Source organism: Priapulus caudatus, unplaced genomic scaffold, assembly GCF_000485595.1.
Source record: "Priapulus caudatus unplaced genomic scaffold, Priapulus_caudatus-5.0.1 Scaffold1042, whole genome shotgun sequence".
Lineage (NCBI taxonomy): Eukaryota > Metazoa > Priapulida > Priapulimorpha > Priapulimorphida > Priapulidae > Priapulus > Priapulus caudatus.
The window spans coordinates 73,380-89,399 of NW_014578103.1; the positions used below are offsets into that span (position 1 = coordinate 73,380).

At 45.7% G+C, this 16,020-nt stretch overlaps 1 protein-coding gene across 1 annotated transcript in view; it reads right to left on the reverse strand.

Annotated features, from left to right (window-relative positions):
* The window catches only part of LOC106815102 (laminin subunit gamma-1-like), a 12,481-nt gene extending 8,932 nt beyond the window's left edge, over positions 1 to 3,549 (reverse strand). Inside the window, exon 1 of the mRNA XM_014819527.1 lies at positions 3,271 to 3,549. Within this exon, the coding sequence (XP_014675013.1) occupies positions 3,271 to 3,549 (279 nt within the window). The remainder of the gene's footprint in view (positions 1 to 3,270) is intronic.
* Between the last annotated feature and the right edge of the window lie 12,471 nt (positions 3,550 to 16,020).

The following is a 16,020-nucleotide window of genomic DNA, read 5'->3' on the forward strand; positions in this document are numbered from 1 at the left end:
AATGTTCGTTGGGATCGTTATGAAAGTTGCCACAAGATGGCGCGTACGTTTAAAGGGACAGTAGCCTCTAGGATTTTACTGCATACACTCAACTGTACTTACTGTATAACAAATCGTCTATACCCACACTTATTTGTTACCAAATACCTAATTTAATTGTTATAATTATTTACACATCAACGCTACGAAATTTGAACGGTGCCATGACACCCGCGACCGTGCTGCCACCCCGAAAAAGTTGCGTATTTGACAATTTATTTTGCAGGTTACAGACCGATGGCTAATCACAAAAGTGCAATTATATTTATACTTAAATAATATTTAACCGAACGATATTCATTTTAGGGCAAATTTATCCATATTATAATTGAAATTATATGTCCGTTTATAAGATATTACAAACCTTTTGCTTTTAAATGAATAAATAAGAAACACCCTCGGTCTGTAGCCCTTGGCTGGAAAGTGGTTTTGCGCAACTTATCAGATCGTACGCTTTGAGTGGCGCCACCTTCGTTGTAATCAAACTGTAGTCCTTAGTTTTAAAACATTTTTTAATAATATTTCTAATGGTGATTGAACCATGAAACTTTTTATGTAGCGTAATTTTAACCTAAATTAACTGAAAATAACCCTAGAACATAGAGTAAACTCTCCCTTTAAGTGTCTTAAGATTAAAGATGGAAGCTCCCATCGTACGTAGTAGCAACAACTATTTGCAAGACAGAATCGGTAAGCACTCATCCATTTACCTACGCAAGCCTACAGGCTGAAATAGAGAGCTGCCACCTGTAACTAATTAACGCAGGCAAAAACGACACAGTACTATCACCACTACATGCACTGGCAGCGGCTACTGCCAGTTGCATAACATGCATAAGTTACATATGTTACAACACACTGACAGTACAGAATGCCATAGAAATTATATGATTTACGGAGCATAAACCTTCTTCAACCAAATTTAGCTTTTGAAATTTCACTGTGACATTGTAGCCTCATACATCCAACCATGTATAGATTCTACTAGCAAACCCGGCAGTCAAATTTTTGAAAATACAGTAGCATAATGAGCAGGGTTCTGCCCACGGTGGGCGGTGGTGGGCGGGTGTGCCCGGCACTCGCGGTTGCCGCCCGGCACTATATATCTCCGCCTGGCACTAATTTTTGATATAAACAAGTGCCGCGGAGCGACAGCTAGCGCTCATCTAACGTCTACTGCGGTGACTCTGTGGTGGAGTGGTGGGATTCTAGTAAACCCTGTTAGTTCCAAATCTGTTCACATACATGCCAAAACAGTGGAAGGAACAAGGATGGTATCAGGAACCTTCTCAAAGGAATGTTCGTTGGGATCGTTATGGATGTTGCCACGAGATGGCACGTACGTTTAAGTGTCTTAAGATTAAAGATGGAAGCTCCCATCGTACGTAGTAGCAACCCCCAGCTTTGACATCCCAACTCGTTTTCGGATTACACCCCCCCCCCACGTCCCGAATATCGTGACCGTACGTCAAACGGTTAAGATTTGTGCCCAACTGTTGACGGACGGACGGACGCACGCACAGACGCACTCACGGACGCACACTCATGCGAGTCTACAAGCTGCATCTGACTATGTCAGATGAGCTTAAAAAAAAAGAAAAGAAAAAAAAGTCTGATATATGGGCTTTTTATTGCTCAGAATGCAGAAAATTGAGTTTCAGACTATCAAAAATCAAAAATTTTCAGGGGGGGCATGCCCCCCGACCCCCCTAGATTGGCTTCGCGCCTACGGCGCTTGCATCTTGTCGCAACTGGATGGCCCGGCACTAAAAAATCCTGGGCAGAACCCTGAATGGGAGTAGGCGAAATGGGAACATTGCCGATTCTGAAAGTAGACGAAATGGGAGTAGGCGAAATGGGACGTAGGCGAAATGGAAGTAGGCCGACTGATCACACCGTCGGACAATTACCCCCTAAACAGTCACCCCAATGCTAACGAGGTTAATTAACTCCTGTGTATATACATACGTACACAGCTCAGTTACTGGCTGCACTGTAATATTTTGCCGAGGTATTTGTCCGAGGCAATGGAGGGTGTGTGTGTGGGGGGTGGGGAATGTCTGGGCTAGGCTGTATTGTTATCATCTGGAGCTAATTGTTTGGGGGGCAGTGTTGTCTGGGGGAGGGGGTGAATGGCATGTCGGGGGGAATTGTCCGATAGGGGGGGGGTGAATGGCATGGGGTAATAACTAATTGTCCTAGAGGGGGGATGATATTGGGGGTAATTGTCTGGGTGTGAATTGTCCGGGGGCGATTGTCCGAGGTGGAGGCCTAGAGTACGTAGAACCGTATATGCATGACTTATACTGTTGACCCACAATTAATTAACAGAACTACTAATATAATTCTAACTTCTAAGTAATTGTATCCCCCGCGACAAAGTCGGCGGGGATGCTTACATGGTTTCATGTCTGCCCAGCCACCGCCGCCGCCACCGACACAGACACTTTCCCTTCCACTCTATAACTCGACCCCTAATTGACATAGCGTGACCAAACATAGTCTACTTACACATCTTGGGGAGAAGTTGCACAGCGTACCAAAACCAGGTCACTGCGACCTTTATTTGACCTTGACATTGACCTTGATCATATTTCCCTTCTGCTCTATAACTCGGCCCCTAATTAATAAGGCTAAAGCCCGGCGCACACGTGAGTTATTACTCAAGTAAAATGACGCATGAGTCATTTTACTCACGTGTGCGGCGGATTTTCGTTGAGTAACTTGACTCATGCGTCATATTTTACTTGAGTAAAATAACTCACGTGTGCGCCGGGCTTAATTGACCTAGCGCGAGTAAACTTCGTATACTTACACATCTTGGGGAGAAGGTGTGTCGCGTACCAAAACCCCTAAGGCAATCAATTTTAACATACTTGCACATCTCAGGCAGATGAGTTGTTAGCTCTAGTACTATAGCCCGCGGATCGCTGCCGCAGCGATCCTGCGGCAGCGATCCGCGGGCTATAGTACTACTACTAGAGCTAATGAGTTGTGTAACAAACATTGCCTTTGTCTGTGTGACTTATTTAACTTTACCTACCTTCTACGTCCTTACAGAGATATTTCATTCATACTATATAGATCACGGGGGATACATGTAGCGACAACTGCCCTTTCTAGTTTTATAATGAACTTGGATTCAATTTTAATTTATAATTAATTATACTACTACTAGTATAGTACTAGTAGTAGAGTTGGAAGACACAAAATAAATAAAACCAACTATACCAATGTACAGAAATCCTCGGAGCCGTCAAGACCACATGTAAAGGCACCGGGATCAACGTCCAGCTGAAGTTCGGCTCTGTTATGTACTATGTCAGTTTCGTTATTTCGGCAAAGAAGCGCTATAGGTTCTTCGCCTATTATTGTATCCTCTTCCTCGCATTCCCCCGAATACGGTTGCGTAAGTGGCACTGTTTGCAATGCCACCTGGTGGTGGAGATGAAGAAGCAGTCCGATGGTAATGATCACGTGACGAAAAGCTTTGCCGCGTAGGTTTTCCATTTCGGTTTACTTAATTCTAGATGGAATATATAATCCTTTATATAGCGTTACTGAAATCAATATAACCACATTTTGTTATCATTACTGTGCAATTAATTAGTACTTGTGGGAGCAAAATAATTGGAAGTCGGGCATATATATGTATAGGCATAGAGATCTCCATGCATAATTTGATGAACTGTTAATGATTTATTATACATTATGATTACTACGATTACTGAAAAATCATTGTATTAGAAGGGCAAGCATGCGCGCGTGTGTGTCCGCGGCCTGACTGTAAGTTTGATTGCCTATCAACTTCCTATGCACGCGCAACTAAAAGTAAAACCCACAAACAACTATAACCAGTTCTAGTTAAGTACACGAAACAATTTACCAAGTTAACTTACCAATACGCTGGTGATCCAAGCAGCAAACATGTTCCAAATGGGAGAAATACTATTAGATACTGCTTCCAGGGTGCTTTTCATAATTTCGCCCCACCCATCACTCTGCTCTACATATGCCCCATTATCCATCTAAGTGAGGCGAGAAAAGCTATAAAATAGAAACAATTATTGAAGATAAGAACCTCTTGATCAATAACATACACAGTTAAATGCTTACAGCAGCTTCTGCGCACAAACCCATATTTACCGTTACTTTTTGAAACTGTTTTAGATGAATCGCCCGTGATAAGGTATATTCGTAATATGCACTGTGAGGTCTTTTGCACAATATAGTGCGAAGAAGACTGCGTACACGCACACACGGTCGCACGCGCCCACGCACACACACACACGCACACACATGCAGGCGTATATGTACATGCACGCACGCAGCACACATAATAATATGGCCCTCCTTATAATACTCATATATTATAGTACATATACCTGGTTACCGTAAAGACCGGCGTTTCCTTGGTATGCAGCTCTCTAATCGTGCTTGCCCACTAAGCGCGTTGAGCCAAAAGTGAGTCTACGCACACACAAGCACGCGCATTACAGTAAGAAATAATCAGGCGCCAATTAGCTCAGAAATTTCATTTTGAGTTTCTTACGCGGTTTACGACCTTTAGTGAGAACAGTGAGTCACTATCTGACGTGGGGTAGTCATGTGCGGCCGAACACAACAACAGCGAAAATCTTAGCTCGAGCGGTTAACGTGTAGCTGCCATTTCGCCGCCCAGCGAGTTGATACGAGAAGTGAAAAGATTAGGCAATCGCGAGAAGGACAACACATCACGATGGATCGTGGAGGGACGGAGCAGCGAGGGAGAGAGTCGAGGCGCAGACAGATGAGATTGCACACAATGACACACACGTGCGCGCTGGCGTCTGCGGTGTGTGTGGCGCGCGCAAGGCGTCCGTGTCTTTCGTCCTTTCTCTCTCTCTCTTTCTCTCTCTGCTCTTGCGTCTCTTCTCTCTCTCTCTCTCCCTCTCTCTCTGCTGTAACGTTGCGTGCGCTAATCGCGCGTGCCCTACAGCGTGTGCTGTGTAATGAGTAATTTCCATGAAATTAATATAAACGGGACCGTACAAGCTTATATCTGCCGAATGGACTCTGATCCTATAGCAAATATATATATAATAATATCAGCATAGCGTCTTTAATTTCACAAACCTCGGCCCGGAATTTGAATAACCCAGGTATAAGATCATGTAAGAGCATATCAAACTAAAATGATCAACGCCGTAAAGTAAACATCTCGGGATAAACCTTGAAAAACACTACCCTATCTGTGCTGCGACTCTAAGCTGTTGTACGTGTCTATCTTAGCGTGATGAACCTCAGCTAATCCCTCACATACACCGTCATGAATGTTTCACAAGAGAGAGCTGTTTGGCCCCTCCTTCAAAATTACTGCGACGTATTTTATGTGAAACTCGTTTTCGCCACTCGCGACCTTCATCCTCGCCACCTTCGCGACTTACGCACCATCACGAAAGGGTTTGAAACGGCAGGAGACGAACTTAATCATCAGAATTTTTTCAGCGTTGCTCTTGTCGATCGTAGGATATATCGCGATGCTTTTACGCGCGTAACTATATATTAGACGGACTATTGTAGCACGGAAAGCCTGTAATATGTGTAGTACTCACGCCAAAGAACTGACAAAAATCTCTTATGTATTGTAAAACCTGTGAGACAGAGATAGTCAATATTCATCCTATAACGAAGAACAATTCAGAAGAACAAGCAATAATCAGCGCCAATGTATTCCAAAATTCAATTTCATTTATACGCAGTTCTCGGGATTTAATGAGAAACCCCTTCTAACAATATTGATCCAACGAGGGGGGATGATATTGGGGGTAATTGTCCTATCCTCTTGGGTTCTAATTGTCCTATCCTCCCCCCTATCCTCTTGGGTTTGGGTTACATTATTGTATCTAGTGTGTCGCGTACCAAAACCCCTAAGGCAACCAATTTTAACATACTTGCACATCTCAGGCAGATGAGTTGTTAGCTCTAGTACTATAGCCCGCTTACATTAACTGCCGCTGCGCTGCCGCTGGCGCTGCCGCTGCCGCTGGCCAGCGGCAGTTAATGTAAGCGGGCTACAGTACTAGAGCTAATGTCAGTTATGAGTTGTGTAACAAACATTGCCTTTGTCTGTGTGACTTATTTAACTTTACCTACCTTCTACGTCCTTACAGAGATATTTCATTCATACTATATAGATCACGGGGGATACATGTAGCGACAACTGCCCTTTCTAGTTTTATAATGAACTTGGATTCAATTTTAATTTATAATTAATTATACTACTACTAGTATAGTACTAGTAGTAGAGTTGGAAGACACAAAATAAATAAAACCAACTATACCAATGTACAGAAATCCTCGGAGCCGTCAAGACCACATGTAAAGGCACCGGGATCAACGTCCAGCTGAAGTTCGGCTCTGTTATGTACTATGTCAGTTTCGTTATTTCGGCAAAGAAGCGCTATAGGTTCTTCGCCTATTATTGTATCCTCTTCCTCGCATTCCCCCGAATACGGTTGCGTAAGTGGCACTGTTTGCAATGCCACCTGGTGGTGGAGATGAAGAAGCAGTCCGATGGTAATGATCACGTGACGAAAAGCTTTGCCGCGTAGGTTTTCCATTTCGGTTTACTTCTAGAACTAAGATGGAATATATAATCCTTTATATAGCGTTACTGAAATCAATATAACCACATTTTGTTATCATTACTGTGCAATTAGTACTTGTGGGAGCAAAATAATTGGAAGTCGGGCATATATATGTATAGGCATAGAGATCTCCATGCATAATTTGATGATCTGTTAATGATTTATTATACATTATGATTACTACGATTACTGAAAAATCATTGTATTAGAAGTGCAAGCATGCGCGCGTGTGTGTCCGCGGCCTGACTGTAAGTTTGATTGCCTATCAACTTCCTATGCACGCGCAACTAAAACCCACAAACAACTATAACCAGTTCGTTCTAGTTAAGTACACGAAACAATTTACCAAGTTAACTTACCAATACGCTGGTGATCCAAGCAGCAAACATGTTCCAAATGGGAGAAATACTATTAGATACTGCTTCCAGGGTGCTTTTCATACTTTCGCCCCACCCATCACTCTGCTCTACATATGCCCCATTATCCATCTAAGTGAGGAGAGAAAAGCTATAAAATAGAAACAATTATTGAAGATAAGAACCTCTTGATCAATAACATACACAGTTAAATGCTTACAGCAGCTTCTGCGCACAAACCCATATTTACCGTTACTTTTTGAAACTGTTTTAGATGAATCGCCCGTGATAAGGTATATTCGTAATATGCACTGTCACTGTGAGGTCTTTTGCACAATATAGTGGGAAGAAGACTGCATACACGCACAGCAAGTAATATTATTTCGGGGTGGTGGCAGGTATGACGTGGGGCCAACGTTGGCAGGTATGACGTTGCGCCAACGGTTGGGAGGGGTGAGCAACCATAGCGCCCAGCGAATGTGACCTCTATCGATGAGCATGCTTAAATTACTGATCGTAATTGACGAGTGTCCTCGGCCAAAAACGGGTTTAGGCGACGAGTCATGACGTTGCCGGCCAACGGGTGCCGGTTTGTCAATATGACTGTGGTGGGCAGACCGTTTGGCAATATGAGCTTGGGCCATACGTGTAGCAGCTCCAGCTTTATCCATTGTCATTTCTCAGTCTCCTCGGATCTGAATAATTGCTCTTCACGATGGATATTGACGAGAAATGTGATCATACCAAGTAATGCACGTCTTTGAGGGTCAACGCAAAAGACTATATGGTCTGTCGCGGCCCCCGCGGCCCCGCCGCGGCCACGTCCGGGGCTCCGAAAACGGCCTCCCCGGCGCCGCCGACGCCACCGCTTCCGTCAGTGCGTACCCGGCGTTGCTCGTCCGCAACGGTGGCAGCGGCCACGACCGACGTCTGCCCCGGTGCGTGTGGGCCCAGGACCGCGGTTCGAAGGGCGGGCCAGATATGACGTGCACGCGCGCGCGCGCTGCGGCCGGAAGAGAGGTAAGCGGGGAAGCCAGACAACGAAAAAGCAGACGAAGAAGGACAAGGGCAGGAAAAAGAAGCAGCAAGGGACAACGAAGAGCAAACAATTCAGGCGAGCGGCCAACCAGTTGGCAGCCCGGCACCAAGTAATCCGTGTGTGTTATGTTACGGTATGAAAAATAAGGAGGGTATGACGTTGCCGCCAAATGCTAGCGCCTTGATAAGGCACTAGGTATGGCACACGTTTGCGGCCTGCCAACGTTGGGCTGAGGGGTGCGTTCATGGCGCTATTAGACGCATGTCGGGCCAACGTTGGCATGATTACCTTTGTCCCAACGCTCTGGTCAATCATTACTTTTGGTGTCCTAAGCGTGGGTCAATAAGAGGGCGGCAAAGGCGGCGGTTGCAAACACCGAGAGAGGTGGCAATGGATTGATGGGCAGACGCGGTGATCCCTGGGCTCGCGGAAGCCGCGGTCCTAACTCTGAGGTGCCAAGCCAGGCGGTTCCAGCAGGTTTGCTGAATAGAAGATATGAACTTGTGTTGCTGGGGGGAGAGGGCAAGACACGCTGGCACGGCTGAAGTAAATCTCACGAGGTGACGCGCCGCGACTCGCGCTACAGCGCAGAAAGGGCGCGGACAGTGGGACTACGACCAGGGGGGGCGCAAAGCGGCGACGACGAATACGACGACAAAGGGCACGACGTCAGTGTGGAGGGATCGGGGGGGGGCCGTGCGTGCGGGCGGGTGGGGGCCGATAACCAGGAACCAGATGATAGGACGCTGAGACCGCAGCGGGTAGAAGAGCACACGTCGTTGCCGTGCGGGGGCGGATTGTGGGAGCTTTTGGGGGCGGGGGGCGGCGGGTGGGGCGGTTCGCCGCCGCGAGTGGGAGGTAGACCCGCGCCAAGCGGTGGTGGACCGACGGCAGCGCTTTCCACGCGTGCTCCGCCGCCCAGCGAACGCGTCGGGAGCTTCGGAAGAAGCAGAGCAGACGCGGGACGACTCCGGGGCGGGTCACCCGCTCGGAGGCAATCAAGGGCAGCAAAGCAAATGGAGCAAGCGGAGAACCGTTCAAGGGAAGCAGATAGTGAGATTGACCTGATAGATGCGGAGGAACGGACTCCGCTGTGCAATGAGGCCGGAAGCGAGGGAAGTTAGGAATGAACCTGGGTGGGAGGTGACTAAGCGGTACTCGAGAGGTATAAGGTATAATACTGCCACGACGCGGCGCGAGTGCTAGTTGTTGTAGCACGAGCGAGAGGCGGCTTGGGGTCACTGGAGGGGTGTAGGAATTACGCACAGCATGATACCGTGTTGGTACGTCAGTGAGGAGACGAGCAGAAGGAGACCGGTGAGAACCACAGCACGGGGACAGGCAGGAGAACCGAAACGTGAAAAGAGTGGGCCCGACGACCGGACCGTTTCCACGGGGCGCGCCGTGATGATCATATTGTGGCCCGGCGATAAAACCCAGTGGTAAAAAATAGCCGTCGAGACGCGCTCTGCACGCGCGCCGACCGGCGAACAGTCGCTACAGCAGGCAGAAGCATACAGCGCGATGGTTCGTCGCCGGGGACGGCCGGCGCTGGGCCGAGGCGGGGTGGGGGGGGGACCAGACAGCCGAGTGCGAGAGCGCGGCCGGTGAGCCCGACGCCGGGGAGGCGGGCGCGGTCACGGGGTTCCGGCGGCCACGGGCGGAACCCCAACGGCAGATCGGAGCGCCGGGTGCCAAGTGGGGAGCAGCTGAGACGGGAGATATAGAACGCGAGAAAAAGGGAAATGCAGGAGAGGAAACTTCGAAGGGTCAAGGATTGAGTGGGAAGAAAGCCACGCCAGACAAAGAACAATCACGCAGTCGCAGCCCAACGACGCAAAAATCGTTGGGCCAACGTTGGCCCCAACAACCCACGCATGACAACACGGACAAGACCGGTACCCAATGATCAAGTCTGTCAACAGGGCGATGGACTGATTGGGCTACCCCTAACCATGTAAGAACAGCCTCCGGTGCCTGGTCTCCACAACGTGTGGAGTGCACTCCCGCAACCTACGACGTCGCACAGATTGGTCAGATGAGATTATACTCAGGTGATAGAACCACTACGAGAGTACCACCAGAAAAACGAAAATGTAGGGAACACTAGCTACGGTTTGGGGTATGCAAAGGTTTCGACGTACCAACCCTATTAAGGCATGTCCAATTTTAAATACTTAGCACATCTCATGCAGGCAGTTGGAGTTGTTAGCTCTAAGTAGTAGTACTATAGGCCCGCTTACATTAAACTGCGCTGCGCCGCTGCCGCGTGGCGCTCGGCAGGCGGCAGTTTAATGTAAGCGGGCTTAGTAATAGAGCTAATGAGTTGTTTAACTATGGTGTATGAATTGTTGTCCGGCAAAAAAAAAGGCTAACTACCCTGCTGTACCCAAGCTAGGTCACAACCACACATGCTAGCTATAGCTCCTGGACGTTGTATTCCTACGGACTGTCCAGTATAGAAGTAGAACTAGAAGAAGAAGTAACAAACATTGTCCTTTGATCTGTGCTGACTTATTTAAACTTTACCTACCTTCTACGTCCTTACAGAGATATTCATGCCATACCTATATAGATCACGGGCACAGGCCCACTTGGACCGTGTTCAATAATAAAAGGATTGGTTAACTTATAAATACAACTTGTCGCAGTTAGCCTACTACTACAAGTTACCGCAAGTAGTCTTAATGTTTGGATTTGACCGAATATAACTTGCACTCACACACGTCAATACACCGCTGCAACACATAGCCCGCCTTAACGCCATTGTGCATGCCACAAATACACAGTAGATAGGAGTATCTACTGCTTGGAATTCTCCTATCTGTCCTATATTATCTCTCCTGATAGAATCTCCTATCTACTGGTATTTGTGCATGCACATATTGGAGTGGGCTATGGTTCAGCGGTTGTGTATTGAACGTGTGTTGAAGTGATAGTATGAAGGTTCAAATCACAACATTAAGACTATTGCTTGGCTACTTAGTAGTAGCTACTGACAAGATTATGAACATATCACGATTTTATTATTGAAACGGTCAAGGTGCCTGTGATCCGGGGATACATGTAGCCGACAACTGCCCTTTCTTGTTTTATAATGAACTTGGATTCAATTTTTTATAATTAATTATTATATTGAATATAATATTATATTAATATTGATGTAGAATGACATTGGTTTTATTGGGCTAACATGTTCTCTAGTCCTTGAACCCTTTTTAAAAAAAAAAAAGACTACTAGTACTGTACAGTAGTAGTACTATAGGTTGCTAGTACTAGTAGTAGTAGTACTAGTAGAGTTGGAAGCACAAAATAAATAAAACCAACTATACCAATGTACAGAAATCCTCGGAGCCGTCAGACACAATGATAAAGGCCACCGGATGCAACGCTACAGCTGAAGTCGGCTCTGTTATGTACTATATCAGTTTCGTTATTTCGGCCAAAGAAGCGTAACTATGGAGGTTCTTCGCCATTATTGTACTGTATCCTCTTCTCAGCATTCCCCCGAATACGGTTGCGTAAGTGCCGCAACTGTTTGCAATGCACACTGGTTGGTGGAGATGAAGAAGCAGTCGATGGTAATGATCACGTGACGAAAAACTTTGCCACGTAGGTTTTCCATTTCGGTTACTTCAGAACTAAGATGGAACTAATATATAATCCTTTTATAGCGTTACTGAAATCAAGTATAACCACATTTTGGTGATATCATTACTGTGTCAATTATACTGTGGGTTAGCCAAAATTAATTGGAAGTCGGGCTATTATATAGGCATGAGGGGAATTCGTTTTTGTGCATGCATTAAATTATGAATAACTGTAATTGCATTTATTTGATAATATACATTAGCTGAATGATTACTACGGATGTAACTGAAAAATCATATGTATTTAGAAGTGCAAGCATGCGCGCGTGTGTGTCCGGCCTGACTGTAGTTTGCCGGATTGCCTATCAACTCTACCTATGCTACAGCGCAAACTAAAACCCACAAAACAAACTATAACTAGTTCGTTCCTAGTTAAAAGTTACACGAAACATATTTACACGAAGTTAAACTTACCAATACGCCTGTGATCCAAGCCAGCCAAACATGTTCAAAATGGAGAAATACGTATAGATACTGCTTCCAGGGTGCTTTTATACTTCGCCCCCCGACCCATCACTCTGCCTACAATATGCCCCATGGGTGAATCGCGATGCTAGGAGTGGAGGAAGAGAAAAGCTGTATAATTAGAATACGAATTATTGAAGTATAAGAACCATACTTGATCAATAACATACACAGTTGAAATGCTACAGCAGCTGGTCTGCGGCCCACAAACCCGATATTTTACGTTACTTTTTGAAACTGTTTGTTAGATAACGCCCGTGATAAGGTATATTTAGATATCAATTGTCAGCTGCTGCATCTATGGTCAAGGTCTTAAGACATAATAGTGGGAAGAAACCGACTGCATACAGCGCCACACACGGTCGCACCGCGCCCACGCGACACACACACGCACACCACCTGCAGGCGTATATTTACATGCACGCACGCACGCACGCCAACATAATATAGGCCTAAAATATATATATATATATATACTGGTATAGTTGGACACGACGGTCTGGTATGCAGCTCTCTACGTGGCCCACTTAAAGAGCGGTGCAGCAAAACCGTGAGTCTACGCACACAAAGCACGCGCATACCGGCAGAGAATAATCAGCGCCAAGTTAGTGGGTCCAAATTTCATTTGATTTCTACGCGGATTTACAGATCATTTAGGTTGCAGAAGCCCGCTTTATTCAAATTGACTGGGTATGTGCGGGCCACACAACACAGCAAAAATCTTAAGCCACCAGCCGATGATAATATCCGCAGACGAATAGAAACGAGAAAGCTGAAAAGAGTAGCAAATCGACGAGAAGCAGACACACACACGCACACAATTGACACACACGTGCGCGCGCGTCTGCGTAGTGTGTAGTGCCTATGCAGCGCGCGTGTGTCTTTCTCTTTCTCTCTCTCGTCTTCTCTCTCTCTCTCTCTCTCTCTCTCTCTCTCTCTCTCCTCTCTCTCTGTGTACGTGCCGGTGACGTAATCGCTGCGGTAGGCACCTAGCAGTGTGTGTCGTGTAATGAGTCAATTCCATGAAATTTAAATATAACAGGCGGACCGTAAACAATGTATATCTGCGATGGGACTCTGCATCCGTATACAAATAATAATAATAGATGTATCAACAAGCCGTCTTATAATATATACAACCTCCGCCACGGGAATTTGAATAAGCAGGATAATGTCATGTAAGCATATCAATAAATGATCAACGGTAAAAGTAAAATTCGGCGATAACCTTGAAAAACCAGCTACCCTAGCTGTGCTGTGCGACTAAGTGTTCGTACTTCTATTTAGTGATGACCTCAGGCCTAAGCCCTCACAATACATCATGAGTGTCAAAGAGTGAGAAGCGGTTGGCCTTCAAAAATTACGCGACGTATTTTATGTGAAACGTCGTTTCGCCACTCGCGACCTTTCATCCTCGCCCACCTTCGGACTTACGCTCACATTCACGAAAGGCGTTTGGAAACGGCAGGAGACGAACTTTAATCATCACGAATTTCTTCAGGTTGCTCTATGCCGATTCGGCCTAGGATACTATCGAAGCGAATGCTTTGTAAAAACCGCAGCGTAACTATATATTAGACGGACTATTGTAGCCACGGACGGCTGCTAATATGTGTAGTACTCGACGCCAGCGAAGGAAACTGACAAAAATCCCCTCTGATGTACTTGTAAGGAACCTGTGACGAACAGAGATAGTCAATCTTCTCCTATAACGCAAGAACAATCAGAAGAACGAGCAATAATCAGCGCCAATTTGGCGTATTCCAAATCAATTCTCATTATAGCAGTTTCGGATTTAATGAGAAACCCCTTCTAACAATATTGATCCAACGATGAAATAGAAGTGAAAAAATAGTGTGTGTCAATGTGTGTGTGTGTGCCGCTTGTGATGGTATAGATGTCACTGTTAATGTGGTGTACTATCGCAGGTGAACGAGTTCCACTCGATGTGTAGCTCATATGTCGGTTACCGCGATAGCCCTGTGCAGAATAAAGGCTGGCCGATCGAGGCAGGGTGGTGTTATTTATGTATTGGTGGGTGGCGTGCTGTGTGTTATCAATGTCATCTCAGTATGATGGTCTGTCTTGTGGGAGACGCGTAGTAGTGTAGTGTTGTCTAGGTGTGGATCATGCAGATTTGGTGTTTGGACACAGGACCCAGAACGATCCCGGACAGCACTAGATTACACTTCCTCCTTACCAGGACCTGTGTGTGTGTGTGTGTGTGTGTGTAGTTGGTCGTTTTCATGTGTGTATAGAGTGTGGTGTGTTGTGTGCGTTGTGTATGTGTGTGTTTGTGCATGGTGTGTAGTGGTGTGTTGTGTGCTGTGTGTGCGCCCGCGCGCGCGCGTGTGTGCGTGAGCTGTGTCGGCTGTGCGTGCGTTGCGTCGCGGTGCCGTGCGTGTGGTGTGAGTGCGTGGTGTGTGCGCGCGTGTGTTACATAGATATCAGTCATCACTCATAAAGGAATATTCATTGTAGACAATTATTAGAATATCTTAATCCTGCACCTATATATAGGTGTCTATAGGTGCGTGCATGCGTACGTCTACCTGAGAACATCCACGAAGCTTGAATGATCGGATATATAAAATTCTGTAATCCGTAGATCTCGGTTCGGGATCGCACTCCAAGATGTTGCTTCTCCACCAGAAACTTGCTAAAGGTATACCACCAGTTGACGTATATATGTACGCGCACTGTACACAAATATAATATAGATGACCTACGACGGCCTGTGGAGAAGAGATAGGGTGAATATGACACGGGGTGTAACGGCCTTAGAAGAACCGAGTAGTAGCATAACGGAAGTATTACATGGGCGATGCAGCACAGCCAGTATTCTGACTAAGATGGTTATTCTCTGACGTGGCGCCGGGCCAGGGACCAGACGTGCAACAGCTGTGGCGGTGGATCACGAGACCACGACTCAGAGCTGAATATATAACTCATATATTATGAGTATATAATAGTATATATATATATATTATATATATATACAGAGCAACAGCCGCGATGCAGGTAACTACCTGTTAATTAGTGAATAAATTATGGTTTGTGTAAGGATATCCATCCTATTCAGGCAAACAGCTCTTGTCATTGCCCTCATTTAACTTACACATACAATGTGAGAAAGCCGCGAGTTAGTGATTAAAATTCGACTGGCAACATTACTTACTAACGACGGAGCGTCTTAGAATTATGTAATGTATGTAAATGTAGATACAATATGAAATGTATCACTATAGAATCTCAAAAACGTTTAGCAAATCATGCACAACAATAATAGATACCTGTACAAATAGCTAAAATGGCAATATTAATAATACTTAATTACAATTTTACAGGATATAAAAGCAACGGGCAATAAACGCGCAAATAATTAAACTAGCAATTTAGCACAAATAGGATAAATTGTTGGTACAAATAGGGTAGTTTTAAATTGATGTAATTTCCGAAATAAGGACAAAATTACGAAATAATTGACATATTACATGCTAGCACAACTAGGATAACATTTGATTAAAAGCAACAGACTATGAATGTGAAACTAGATAACTAAGGTAACCACCATTGTATTCACAATGAGTTTAGAAAAGGGCGCGCTGTTACAGCTGAGCGGGGGAGGCGTCCAGTCCGGACAGTTGGGTGCCGGACCCCCCTCCCCTGCCTCGCGCAGAAAACGCATTCTAAAGAGCCGCGTCTAATTTCGAAAATTTCGCGTGTCTCGCAAGTTGGTAGTGTTCCACATTTAGACCCCCCCCCCCTGGTACAAATTCATGTACACCGCCCCTGCCATATGTGGAATACGGAGAATATTTGTCAATGAGTGTTAGGCGGTC